The 15,047-nt window shown below is 34.4% G+C and overlaps 1 protein-coding gene across 1 annotated transcript in view; it reads left to right on the top strand.

Moving 5' to 3' along the window:
- Positions 1-15,047, top strand: part of LOC129223130 (uncharacterized) — a 408,522-nt gene that overhangs the window by 133,143 nt on the left and 260,332 nt on the right. Inside the window, exons 10-12 of the mRNA XM_054857696.1 lie at positions 1,267-1,362; positions 2,692-2,883; positions 8,656-8,773. Of these exons, the coding sequence (XP_054713671.1) occupies positions 1,267-1,362; positions 2,692-2,883; positions 8,656-8,773 (406 nt within the window). The remainder of the gene's footprint in view (positions 1-1,266; positions 1,363-2,691; positions 2,884-8,655; positions 8,774-15,047) is intronic.

Below are 15,047 nucleotides of genomic sequence, written 5' to 3' on the forward strand. Positions count from 1 at the left end.
TTTCCATTCTGTCATTATTTCTTTGCCAACAAGATACAGTAAAACCTGTCTACAACGATACTGTTGGGACCTAAAAAAAAATATCGTTATAGACAGTTTGATTATTCATGACATTTTGCTGGGGCCAAAAAAATATTGTTATAGAGAGGTTATCGTTATAGACAGTTTCGTTATAGACAGTTTCGTTATACACAGGTTTCACTGTAGGTGCCAAGATACATAGCTGCTAAAAGCATACATTCTATTTCATAAAATGAGTTTATTTCCTTTTTCTTTCTCTAGAGTAAAAATAAGCAAACATTTTTATACATCTTAAATTCCTCTCATGAAAAGCACAAATAGAAATTACCAATTATTTTTGTTTATTAAAAAGAAAAAAAAATTAAACTATTTGAAGTTTTTTTTTTTTAAATTTATTATTTAAAAAAATATTTATTCATATTGTTTATAGCGAGAAATCAAATAGTGTCTTTTCTATTAAATTTTAGCTTTTGGAAAACTATTTAATTTTATTGTAGAAAGTAGAGAAATATTTTTTCACTTACTAGTAATCCTTGGCATTTTGTGATTTACAATATGTTCTTTAAAAACGTATAATAAAAGTCAATATTGAGGTTGTCACAAAAGTAAAAAAAACGTTCTTGAAATCCTCGTTATATAAAAATGAAATCATCTCTCAGATGCCTTAAACGATTTTATTTAATTAAAAAAAAAACTTAGCGAAAAATATTTTTTATAAATGATCGAAAAACTGTACTCTCGAAAAATGGATCTTCTTTCTTCTACTTAAAATTTGTGTTTTTTAAAGTTCTGTCATCGCTATCTCTAAAAAAATCGGCATAGTTTTTTTAGGAGAAAAAAAAAAGGTTTATTTTTTGTGAAGCACTTTATTACCTATGTCGTAAAAATGCCTGAATCACTCTGTGGCGGCTTGGGGCAATTTAGCTCCACTTAAGCGCTTAGAAACTTTTTTTTTAACCAAATTAATTTGCTAGTCTTTAAACACGCAATTATTAACAAGGCGAAATTTAGTGGTTATACTTGCGTGTTTAGATTATTTTGCAAAAATGCTTCCTTTAATTGAACAGATTATTATCAGGTACCCAATTTGATCTTTTGACCTTTAAGTCACGTGTGTTCAGAGCTCACGTATGGTGGAAACTATAAACTATGGTGGTTGCTTATAATATACAAATCATTTTTATCCGCACATTAAACAGTGTTAATTTGTTCAAGGAAGATCAATTACTTTTCATGTTCTTTCAGCTATTTGTAATCCTGGTTGTGAAAATGGAGGGAAATGTTTAGGTCATAATTCGTGCCTTTGTCCAAGAGGTTTCAGAGGTGAAAGATGTCAGTACCGTAAGTAGAGCTCGTATTCTCTCATAAAACAAAATAAGTAAATTTAATGCAAGTACTCCTCTGAATTGAAGCAAAAATTTAAATAATTGATACAAAACAATAAATAAATAAACAGTGTAAATAGTCCGGATTTAAAACAGATGGCCGTCGAATTAAAAAACACATTTGTTGTTGTGTGCCAACTAAGCTGGCAATTTGGGGTGCGCTACTTCACCTTTCCAACCGTACAGTAATTTGGTGTAAAGTCCAAATTCCTCAGTTCACACATGCCATAAGGACCTATTTATAGGGCAGTCAAACATTCACAGCATAACGACACATTCACACAAGGAAAATGCAAGGACAGAAGAGAGGAGGTACATACATGCCCAACCCGGGATTCGAACCCGGGACCTCCGCATCGCAGACAGACTCCTCTGACCACTAGACAAGGCGGGCGGCAATGAATACATTTGAAAATATGATAAGCGATTAACAATCTAAAGTTTGCCTACCTATGATATGGAAATACCAACATCAGGTTAACGGACAGAAACGGACGCATCTATTAGTTGACAGGGGTGACAGTATGTTTTTTTTAGGTGTGTATTAGCCTCTACCTAAAACAGTCTCATTGAAATAAACGAAACAAAAGATGAACATTTTCCTCCTCTGCCCCCTCCTTTCGATAGATCAACCTCAACTGGCATTTAGCCTATTTCATAGCAAACATTTTGTGCTCATGATAATGTGTAAAAGCAGAGTGGTCCAATAACTATTGAAAGCAAAAACGTAACAATGGATTTTTTTTCTTTTTTAAGAACGAGACATTGATTCGATTCTTACATTGCTTTTGTAAATATTCCAAATTTTAGTAAGCCGTGAAATTGCGTTACGCATTTAAAAGAAGTAAATCTGAATTTCCCGTAATTGAATCAAGTTTCTGGCATGTAAGAGTAATTCAGAGTGGAAATGTTCCCCCAATCACAAACTGGATCAGAAACGATTGAATCTGTATCAGGAATATGAAAACCATCTATAGTAGAAACATAATGTCCCAGTAAAATTGACTAGCTTTTATCATTAACATTTTGTTCATACCAACCAGTTCTTTAAAATAATTAAACCTTTTGGTACTTTCCAATCTCGTAAACTTTGGTTCAGCTAGGATGCTTCCGGCAATGTTTCGTCTGACGTGTTTCAGGTTCCACCAGTACACTAATTTATTTTTACTCTGAGCAATTTTGAACACATTAATTGTTCGTTTTTCAGCAATTTGTTTTAACCATCAAGTTTATGTGCACACATTTTGTTTCCAATCCGCAAAATATTTCTTGTACTCTTTTTCAGCAACTTCCAACTGCGACGCACACGACCGATTCGCCTCTGTGGCATGGAATTGCAAGAATGGCCCAACTGAATCCGTGTGCAACATCAGCTGTGGTCACACTGGTAGCAAATTGCAGCCTGCGCAGCCGACTGTATATACTTGCAGCCTTGATGGAACGTGGCAACCGGACTTGAAACCCATCTGTGTGACAGGTAAAACAATGAAATTAAGCCGCTCTATTTGTTGAATTTAATTAAGTTTTCTGTTTAAAAATGCCCATTGGTCTCAGTGAAATTTATTTCATAGAGTTAATGTTATGTTGATTGTTTGTTCATTATTAAAACACAGTAAGTGGGCAGGTAAACGGAAATATATTCAGAAATTAATTTTCGAGATATTTGAAGAAACGCGTTTTAGATTCAGTACTTACAATAGGATAATGTTGGAGGGGTTTTTTTCCGCGTTTTTTTTTTTTTTTTCTGTCAAAAATTAAATAAGCAAGCTTGTACAAAAAAGCTATCAATAAATGACAAATTTCAAAAAGAAAAATAGATTTATAAAAAAACGAAAAATTAAAATTATTAGTTTTTCCTTCAAGTGAAGATGATTTTAAAAAAATTTAAAACGTATTACGATCTCGTGACATTTTATAATATACATTAGCAATTATTGTTTAGTGATTCTCAGATATTTACAATAATTTCAATAATCTGATTCTCAGATTTAAACGTTCCATCAGTTTTATAAGAAAAAAAAATATTTACTATGAAGTTCTGTATTTGTTTGTAAAATTTCTTAATATGTTTTTTTTCCCTTTATCTTTCTCGTTTTTGTAATTGTGGAACATATATAATAAGTCATAAAGGTATCTTTACCACCCGTTGGAAGAACTTATGACATAAGAATATTGTTTAAAGTTTAAGATCACACACTACTTTGATGAAACAGAATGCAATTAAAACGACAAAATGGACAAATCAAGCCCTTCAATTTCAGACAACAGTCATTGCTAATATAAAATCTCTGCTTTTTTATAAAATTGTTTCTCTTGAAAAAAAAAATATCATGAAATATTGAAATATATTACCGTATTGTTGTGTGTGAACTTTTTCTATATGAAATCGTGTTTTGTTGGTTAATCCAAGAAAATCACCAAGAGCTTGAACCAAAAACTTAGAGAAGTCATTAGATTAAAATCATTATCATTGTTACTTTGGAAATAATTCGCAATTTAACTGTTGATTCAAACTAAGTCCACTTAACTGTTTCTGAGAATTGTTTATACATTGGAAATGAATTCTACGCACGTGCCTACCGAATAAACATTTTGGAGGATAGATCTTTCCATGAATTTGTTTCACTTCATTTCTCAAGCAATCTTTACAATAATGGTTTTCAGTTTAACTATCAATGAAAACGACATAGTTGAAAATCATTTTTGAATGATATAAAACTTATTTTCTTATTTTAGGCGTCAGAATAAAAATTGCTCTAATATACTTTTGTTTTCGTACCCTGTACACTGTTTTCCTCCCCGTAACCAATAAATTCTACTTATATTAAGTAAAACAATCTTTAACTAATATTGCTCTAATTTAAAAGACGAACACAGTTCGTTCAAATAGCTACAGTCGAACCCCACTAAAGTGAACCCGGGATATAATGATCCCCCGGTTATAGCGAAACTTTTAAATAGTGCCATCGGAAGCCCTATGTTGTTACTGTATTTTCAAACGCTTGTAACGATCACTAAACGCTAGAGAATCGGCTATAGCGAATCAGAAATTTCCAAAAGATTCAGCTTTATTTAGCATTCGTTTCGGTTACATTCTTTAACAATGTTTCCATAAGTAAACACTATCTTTTGCAGAAGTTTTCTCTTTTTCACAAGAATACGTCAGTCCAAATCACATTCCTTACCTGTTATGCCTCTGATAATATTGAGAACTTCACACTGACAAAAGCTAAGTTAGCATTCAAAAAATTTAAACAAAAATCTGTAGGGGGTTAAGTTAAACTTATTCTGAAATTAAAAGCAGCACAATCCTATTCTCAATTCGTTAGACATTTTCCCTTTATATATTTACTGTATCCCGCGGAATTGTGATTTTTTGGCTGCTGTCAGTGTTTCGGACAATTTTTTGACGACAAAACTAGATAAACAAGTTGTAGGTTTGTATACAACAGTTGAGAGAAAAATTAACGAAATCTTTATACATAAAGGGCTACTTCAGTCCGGATGTCCGGGGTAAACTTCAAAACTACTGGACGGATTTTAACCATTTTTTCACCATAGATAGCTACATTATCGGGAAAAAACTTAGGCTATAATTTATTGCTAAAAAACTTAGTTTAAAAACGGCGCGATGGAAAACAGTAAATGTCATGTAATTTCTACATCAAATGATTAAAGATTAAACCCGTTGTTTCGAAATTTCGTTGCCTTACAACAGCAATATTAAAAGTAAACATAATGTAAATTTTGAATCAAGGCTTCTCTGGAGCAAACATGACATTTATTGCTTTCTTAGGAATTATCATCCTCATCTTTATACATAAAGGGCTAATCTCTTTCCGGATGTCCGGGGTAAACTTCAAAACTACTGGAGGGATTTAAACCATTTTTTCACCACAGATAGCTACATAATCGGGGAACACTTTGGGCTATAATTTATTGCTAAAAAACTTAGTTTAAAAGAAGGTCGTGATCGAAAACAGTAAATGTCATGTAATTTCCACATCAAATGATTAGAGATTAAATCGATTGTTTCGAAAATTCGTTGCCTAACAACAGCAATATTATAAGTAATCATAATGTAAATTTTGAATCAAGGCCTCTCTGGAGCAAGCATGACATTGCTTTCTTAGGAATTGCATCCTCATCGTTATACAAAAAGGGCTAATCTCTGTCCGGATGTCCGGGGTAAACTTCAAAACTACTGGAGGGATTTTAACCATTTTTTCACCATAGATAGCTGCATAATCGGGGAACAACATAAGTGATAATTTATTGCTAATAAACTTAGTTTAAGAACGTCGTGATCGAAAACAGTAAATGTCATGTAATTTCCACATGAAATGATTAAAGATTAAACCCATTGTTTCGAATATTCGTTGCCTTTCAACAGCAACATTAAAAGTAATCATAATGTAAATTTTGAATCAAGGCCTCTCTGGAGCAAGCATGACATTGCTTTCTTAGGAATTGCATCCTCATCGTTATACAAAAAGGGCTACTTCTGTCCGGATGTCCGAGGTAAACTTCAAAACTACTGCACGGATTTTAAACATTTTTTCACCATAGATAGCTACATTATCGGGGAAAAACTTAGGCTATAATTTATTGCTAAAAAACTTAGTTTAAAAACGTCGCGATGGAAAACAGTAAATGTCATGTAATTTCCACATCAAATGATTAAAGATTAAATCCATTATTTCGAAAATTAGTTGCCTAACAACAGCAGTATAAAAAGTAATCATAATGCAAATTTTGAATCAAGGCCTCTCTGGAGCAAGCATGACATTTATTGCTTTCTTAGGCATTGCAACCTCAACTTAATACATAAAGGTCTACTTCTGTCCGGATATCCGGGGTAAACTTCAAAACTACTGGACGGATTTTAACCATTTTTTCACCATAGGTAGCTACATTATCAGGGAACAAATTAGACTATAATTTATTAATTAAAAACTTAGTTTAAAAAAGTTATGTTGGAAAACAGTAAATTTCATGTAATTTCCCCCATGTTATGATTAAACATAGAGTAAAGAAATATACATAGAGAGGCCCCATCTATGTTAAAAAGAATATGGTATGAAATTGAAGCCGGCATTATGGGACACTACGATGAAATGATGAGCGGGGTTATGATAACGTGATCGCTTCGCGAGTCTAGTTTTCACCAATCTCGCAAAGAGCCCGTATAAAGTAACTGGCGGATTGGTTTGCATTTTAATTGATGTTTTAATGCAATTTCAAAAACGTGCTTCATAAACTTGCACTAATATCTAAGTTTAAATTAACAACCAATTGAGATTCAGTAATGGAAGGTTTTGAATCAAGATGTATCTTAAATACTTAGCAAGAAGCTAAGGATCTTGGGATACAGCGGTGCAACTTCCGGTTTCAATTTCTTAGCATAGCAGGGCCTATCTATGTAATTTCTTTACTCTATTTGATTAAATATAAAATCCATTGTTACAAAAATTCGTTGCCTAACAGCAATATTAAAATCATAATGAACATTTTGAATCAAGGCTTCTCCGGAGCAAACATGAGTTTAAATTCATTTAAGCACTTTGAAACTCTACTTTTCGCACCCTGAGGGAAACATACTAGAGAGCTTTTTTTTTTGTCGTTGTGTGTGTGTACTATTTAATATATGAAGCAAGCGAAGGTTTTTTTTTTTTTTTTTTTTTGTGATCTTTGTTTTTGTGTTAGTTCATATTTTGGAAATTCTTCAAATTTTTATATGCTTAAATTCGTGCTTTCGTTTCTAAATGAATATTCGTTGGTTCTTTATACTTATTGCTATTTTACTTTTATGGGTAAGGAAAAAGCTCAATTTTTAATCACGTCAAAGCAGTGTGTTTTGAGTTCTTTCATTTAAAACAGAAAACAAAAGTAAGTAGCGATTGTTTCTCACAATTATTACTGACCCAGGCAAGGCCGGGTATTTTTGCTAGTGTATAATAAAGCTTGCTACCAAAAGTAACATTTTTCTTCCCATGCTATAGATGAATTAAAGATATGTTTCCATATTTTGTTTATTAGTGTGTAAAATAGTTAATTCTAATATTTTACTTATTTTATCATAATCACTCAGAAAAATATCATGTAATAAAGATATTCATTATAGAAGTATCTTAGCAATTGCGGACTGTTTTTTATGTATTTATTTATTTATTTTGAAAAATCGGATGTAGCGAACCCTCGGTTATAGCAATTTCCTTAGCCAGTCTACTGACGGTTCGTTATAGCGGGGTTTCACTGTAGAACTGTAGAAAGTTCTTTGTAAAAAAAAACTCCTTGGAGTACATCATGAGGATTACTGTAAGACTATATTTAGCAAACTTATTTATATTATAGTAATACTTATATTTAGTAAACTGGTTGCTGTGCTAACTCATTCCGCTTTAGTCTATTGGTTTTTACAATCCAAAAAAAGATTGATATTTGTTTGGCGTTATACGTAGTACGATCCAAAATTCGGGGACAAGTTGTATAAAACCTTACCCTGAATTACCGAAGCACATCCACCTTCAAAATAGTCACCTTGAGCGACTATGCACTTCTGCCAACGTTCGTTAAACTTTTTGGAAGCACTCCTGTAAGTCATTTTTCGCAACCTCCTGTAAGGCCTCCTGCGATGCAGCCTTAACTTCATCGTGGTGATGAAGAAGGCGACTCCCATGTTGAGAATTCACGTTTCGATTCGATGCCAAGCAAATAACGCAGCCCCGTGTGACTTTTAACTATTCCTAGCAGTTAAAAAACATTTGCAGGAACGCCCCTTTTGATCGTCAGATGAAGTTAAAGCTACATCACAGGAGGCCTTACAGGTTGCGAAAAGTGGCTTCCAGGAGTGCTTCTAAAAGTTAGCGAACGTTGGCAGAAGTGCATAATCGCTCAAGGTGACTATTTTGAAGGTGGATGTGCTTTGGTGATGTGAACAATTCAGGGTAAGGTTTTATACAACTTATACCGAACTTTTGGATCGTACTAAGTAATAAACTGAAAATATATTCGGTACCATTACAGTTTTAACGAAACAGCTCTCCTGAAAATAGTCACATAACTGAAATGATGTTAAGTAATCTATTATTTCCCCTGCTTTAACTAATGATCTTAATTAAAATGTAACAAACTTGCATCCACCTTTTCAAACTTCAGGCCACTAAAAACACTATTGGATAAATAGTTTCTATACGTATTTTGTTTTTGTATAAAATAGATTTTTTCTTTGCATTCCTGACATTTTTAGATTACAGCTTGCTGGATCGAAGGACAGATGCAAGTGGAAACTATCACGAAAATACGCACCATCAAAATCAAGGATCATGGCAACACAGCTGGAGCACGTCTAGATTAAGCGGAAACAGGTTATTAAGTTTTGTTTTGTACATTACTCAAACCAATGTAAAGTTACATAAAATAACTTTCAATTCATATCATGACGTACAGACGAGAATTGCTCAACTGTATATCACGGCGTTTTCATCGCCGTTTTAAAGTTAGTGCTCAGAGTTAGTTCCAGCTATGCGAATAAAAATTTTCTGAATAACTGAAAATTTTTATTCAGTTATAAAATTTTCAGTTATTCAGAAAACTCGTAATTTTCAGTTATTCACGAGTCAAACATAAAATGTTTGACTCGTGTACTTTCGACCAAAGTCCTCTTTAAAATAATAATGTTTTTTTTTTCTTTTTTGACACATATCAAATGTTTGGCTGCATATCCACTTTATAAAACTTTTTACGTAAAACAAAGCTTAAATAATTTTGCATTGGAAATTTAAGGAAGAATCTTTATTTTTCAACCCAAAAGAAAACTGCTTTAGGAACACCTAAAGCAAATTGCTGTTACTTTGACTGGCCGGAGTAAAATATGAATCTTATTTGACCTTTGTAAGCTTTATATATCAATAATTTGAACTCTTCCTGCAAGAAAAATCATTCTCTTGAAATTTGGGAAAAACATTTGATTTTTGATTAGTGTTAAAAGCACTGATTATATAGAACCGATGCTATATTTCGCAAGCAGATGATTATCACCTACACGCCTGAAGCTTATTTAAAGAAACTTCAAATTGATGTGAAATAAAGATACTTTTAAAGCTTCTCGTTTTTTGAAGTTTTTTTTCAGAAGTTGTGAACAAGAATGCTTCTATTCAGAACTTCTGATTCGTTTATTTAGAACGTTCTGGAACAACATTCTCTCCCATTTAAGAGCGGTGAGCATGTAGCAGTCAGAAAATCAACTAAAATTGACTTAGTGAGGTAGTTCGAAGTTCATTGACACATAAATATTGTTTCAGTTAGGAATAATTAATTTCGTATCCCCTTTATATATACCAATAGCTTTACTTTTACCATATGAGAAATAGATTTTAATTTTAAAAAAATTTTTACTCGTATAAAAAATATATTTGAAGTAATTCTTCGCTTAATCCAACTGAGGAAGGGATTTAACTTCTGTTAGAGAATTGATAAGAGACTCGTTGAGCTATCAACGGAAATTCTTGTTCCTATTTCTGTAAGAAGGAAAGTTAAAAGTGTATACAGAGCAGAGCCGCACCTTCCCTATGTGCAAGGTCGTGCGTGGCACGACGGCGCCAGAGTCGTAAAGGCGCCGAGCTCTGTTGCGGAAAACTTATGATGTTGGGTAATCAAATAGGCAATTGCTTCGTTCAAATGTAGAAGCAATTTTCACCCGTCATACCACGGGCGATTTTCCAGTATTTATATAGTTATTAAATTAATTTTTGACTTTTAAAAATAAAACTTTTACCATACATTAATTGCCATGATAGGATGATTTTTAAGCTTTAGGAAAAAAATCACGTTAAAGAAAAACAGTAAATATAGTTGTCTACTTGTTATCTCGAAAGAGAATACTGAAAGTTTCCTCCCTAAAAAAATCTCATCACGGATAAATTGTTTTCTGGTAGTGTTGAGCTCGTTTGCACTATTTTGGGTTATTCGTAATCGTGCCGATTTCGGAATCATATCCAATTAAAAAAAGGCGAAAGATTTTGTGTTCCCCTAAAGCAAGAATAAATATCCGTGATTTTGTTCTAAACATTTCTTTAAAAGAAAGAGAAACCTTTTAATGATGCAACTAACTCTATGTTACATTACACTTTCTAAAATAATCCTGTTAGGATTTAATTTTTGTTTAATGCCTCCTCAATTGTCTGGATTTCCTAATTAAAGTCAGTTTTAATACCTTATTTAGTGGTTTACGAACTTCTGCGTTGCTTTGGGCTTACTTCAAATAAGTCCGACTATTTAAAACTAGGAGCAAATGATTATTTGTAATGTTAATGATTGCATGGATAAATAAAGTCGCCTTTAAAACTGCGTGATAGCGAAACATTTTATTTTTGAAATTTAACATTATATATATATATATATATATATATCCTTTTAACATGCACACAGTCACAGAAGTAATTATTAACTTTACCCAGTTTCTCAGGTCAACAATAATTTTTGGTAAGAGGCGTATATAAACACTGAATACACCTTACCTTCCTCCACAGAAAAAATCACTCGCTCTTAAATCTAGTGACCAGGTGGGGGGAGGGCAATCATTAAGTGTGAAATCACCTTTCCTTTGATTACCATTTAGTCTTATTGAATAATTACACTCCTGTTTGTGAAAATTACAACACCATCATAGATGAAGCATCATAGTTGAATGAAATTTAATACACTGTTGAGTGGTAATGGTACAAATAAATGATTACATTTTCAAATTAAACAAACAATAAAAAGAGACAGAAATTAGTATTTTGTATGGCCACCACGCGCCGCAATAAGAGCTGCTACACGACTCGGCGTGGAGTGAAACAAAGTTTGAAGCAACAGGACGAGGATCACGAGCGAGACGCCGCCCAACGAAATCCCTCACATGTTCTATCGGTGACATATCCGGGGAATATGCAGGCCAAGAAAGAAGCTGTACCTGCTGCGAATCAAGGTAGGATTTGACAGTCCTGGCGACATGCGGACGGGCATTATCCTGCTGGAATACAGCCCCTGGCAATCCTTGCAGGAAAGGAATAGCTTGGGGCTGTAAAACTTCGTCTATGTATCGGGTACTGTGCAAATTGCCCACAATTCGTAGCAATTGTGATCGTCCATGATTTGCTATGGCACCTCAGACCATAACTTCGGGTGTTCGTCCACTGTGGCGTTCGATAATGCACTCCGGAATGTGCCATTCACCGGCATAGCGCCTGACACGAATTCGGCCATCATGGTGCCACAAATTGAAACGGGATTCGTCAGAAAAGACGACCTGCTGCCAATCAGCACGCCAGCTCATATGCACATTGGCCCATTGTAGCCGCAGGTGGCGATGGTTTTGCGTGAGAGGAATCCTGTATAAAGGAATCCTTGCGCGCACCCCACGCTGCAGCAGACGTCTCCGAATTGATGAAACATACAATAAAACACCTGTAGCTGTTGACCGCTGTGTCGCCAATTGTCTAGAAGAAGTTGTGCGGTTCGTCAGCGCCATACGCACCAGGTGTCTGTCATCGTGAGCTGACGTCACATTTCGGAGTCCACTCCCGGATTTTTGAGCTGTCGAACCCTCATCCGTCCATTGCTTCCAAACACGCATGATTGTGCTGCTGTTAAGCTGCAAACTAGTGGCTACTGCACGATAAGACAACAGCTTCACGAAGGCCGACAATTCTGTCCCAATTAAACTCCGGAATTTGCTCAAATTTCGCGTTCTTTCTTCGAAGACGCATTGTAAAGATTCAGTTAACGTTTACTCTAGCATATAACCACCGATAATCACACACGCCTCGCTACAGCCGTCTATTTATATTTGGTTCGATCCGCCGTTCAGAGGGCGCTGCTCAGCATACACATGCGCTACCGGTCTGCAATTTTAATCATTTGCATATCATGCCCTACCTTACATTTCCTGCAATTTTCAGCTCACTCGCGTAAGTCCTTCGTGGTGTTGCAATTTTCTTAAACAGGAGTGTAGGTAACAAGTGAACGCATACGACAACAGGCTGTGAGATCTAGAGGTTGTCAATTGAAACTTTACAGCTCGCTCTTCCACCCAAGCTTGGTTGAAGAGCAGTAGTTCTAATATTACCAAATCGCTAGCCTACTATTCTTTTTGAATCTGCCTGTATAAACACAAGGTGTCCGAGAAAAATCTTTTATATGCTAGACATTGATAAAAAAAAAAATAAATAAATGTTACCAAATGAAATAAAATGGGTTTTTCTGCAAAAGAATAGATAAATCTTTCTTCGGACACTGTGTGTCTGTGCGTTTGTGTTCCATAAACTCTTGTTAAGTTCACTTGCAGAGGGTCCCGTTGTCAGCAGTTTCTAAATGTGTAAATGCTAATTGGTAATTCATTCTCATGAAGCTGCAAAACACAGTGAGAGTTTTCTTTCTGTGACACCAATTTCAGTTTTCGATGTTAGTGTCACCTACAATTTGGCAAAGACTATACCTAAGAGGGGCAAAAGGTTTAATGAGATAAAAGTCGAAATGAAATAGGAATTTGGTAAACATCTCAAGACTTTTTTTAAATCAATATAAGACTATAAAGTTCCTTGAACATGTATGTATTATTTTATGGACATATATAAACATTTATACGACAGTGTTAAAGCTGAATCCGTAAGTTCCATAGCAGAGTGATAAAATGTATAAAGCTCATAAGTATTAACATACACAGCTGGCCAAATTATTAGACTAAGACTGTTTTAAAAGCAAATTCTTTATTGATTATATAACTATAGACACGTTAACCAACAGTGAAATAATTATCTAATATTTTGTATGCATTCCCTTGTTCTTGCTGAGCATTTTAACTGTTTTTGGCATACTTTTCACAAGGTTTACACTATTTCTCAACCTTTTAAAAAAAGAGGTAAAAATGTTTATACTTACTATCACGGGACGCGGGAGCGTCCCGCCCCGCCAAGGAAATCAAATGTCAGCAGCCAACAGAAGCAAATCCACCACCAAAGACGAAAGAAAAGGAAAGCGACCAAGAACAAGATTACACGACAGAACAAGTTGGGGTTTTTTGGGTTTTTCACCCCTCTGTATCTCAGCCCCATGAAGACCCCCCGGAGTTTATTTTTGGTACACTCAATCTCTAGTGGCCCCTGATGCCGTAAACCACAATTCAATCCCCTGGACCATCAAGGGGAAGAGGTATTAAAGTTATAAAATCGCTGTTCAAAAAAGTTTTCGATTACTTTGACAGGGCTACAGCCCAGACGAAAAAAGGAATCAAGCTAAAATTTCGCACACACATACCTTGTGCCCTACTGATGTGCCTTTTATCCCATTTGACCCCCTTCCCCTTCCCCCCTCGTTTTTACCCCCCAAATTGTACCTTCCCGGGGTTCTATCACAGCCCCCCGGGGGGCTACGGTAATGATTTTTTGTATACATATTCTTGGGGGGCCATTGAGTACATATACAAAAATTCAACCCCCAGGGACATCATGGGCCGGAGTAATTGAAGTTTGAAAATCACTAATGTTCCCTAAATTCTTATGTACTTACTCTCAGCTCATAGGCTTTATTTATCTCGGACTGCAATTGCAAGGTTAGAACAGATCTAACAGTTATTCCAAAGTTGTCTTAGGAAATGAAATTCAATCAAGACTAAACATATCCAACAGTTGCAACTAGACGTTAAATCTCGGATATCACAAATTTGCCACAGCGACTGCGCTTGCGCGCAGACTTGGCTCATTGGGCTTTCTGTTTTCAGATTCTATGTTGTTTGTTTATACTTAAGCAGCGAAACAAATTAATGAATGAGATTAGAATGCTGTCCTCCCCCACCCCAAAGTTTTGCCGATACGAAATTTCCTTCCACCTGTTTTTCAGTTTTCATATATTTATGAAGGGAAGAAATTTTAAATGTCGGCGTGAAACTGGGGTTAAACCATTACAACATTTTTCGTGACAAATTATATGAAACTGTACGCATATGAATACGGCACATATAACTTTTTAATTGAAAGCGAAAAACATCACTTTTTTATTGGTTTGCTTATTTTCTAAATTAATGGATTTTTCACAAACAACACATAATGAATTGAAAATATATGAAATACGTGTGTGGATATCCGTGCTTTGCAGTAATTTGTTAGCTGAAAAAAATTTTGCAATTAATTTAAGCAAGACTTTTAATGAGCTTAGCCCGCGCGCAACATGCGCATTCGTTATGGTAAATTTGGGATATCCGCGATTTGACATCGAGTGAAGTTGTATAGATCTTCTGACACATTCAAATTTAAAATATTTAATGGCTTAGTTTTTTTTTTTTTGCTTGGTGCATGCATGCGTTATTTCGTCTTTTAAATGAACTTTTAAACAAAACTAGGTATTAAACAAGATAAAGACTTCTATCAAGAAAAAAGATAAATCACCAAACAATTAAAATGATCCCATAAAACGTAAAATAATCCACGATTTAAGAAAAAATGTAATTAAACAAAAAGTGAAAAGCTAGATTAAAATAGCCCTCAAGCTGTAAAACATTTAAAGAAACCTTCATGAAAATGTTGAATAATCTGTCAAATAAAGAAACTGTAATAGAATTTATTGCGAAGTTGTAAAATACTCGAAAACAATATAATTTAAAAT

The sequence above is a fragment of the Uloborus diversus genome, chromosome 5, assembly GCF_026930045.1.
Source record: "Uloborus diversus isolate 005 chromosome 5, Udiv.v.3.1, whole genome shotgun sequence".
Taxonomy (NCBI): domain Eukaryota; kingdom Metazoa; phylum Arthropoda; class Arachnida; order Araneae; family Uloboridae; genus Uloborus; species Uloborus diversus.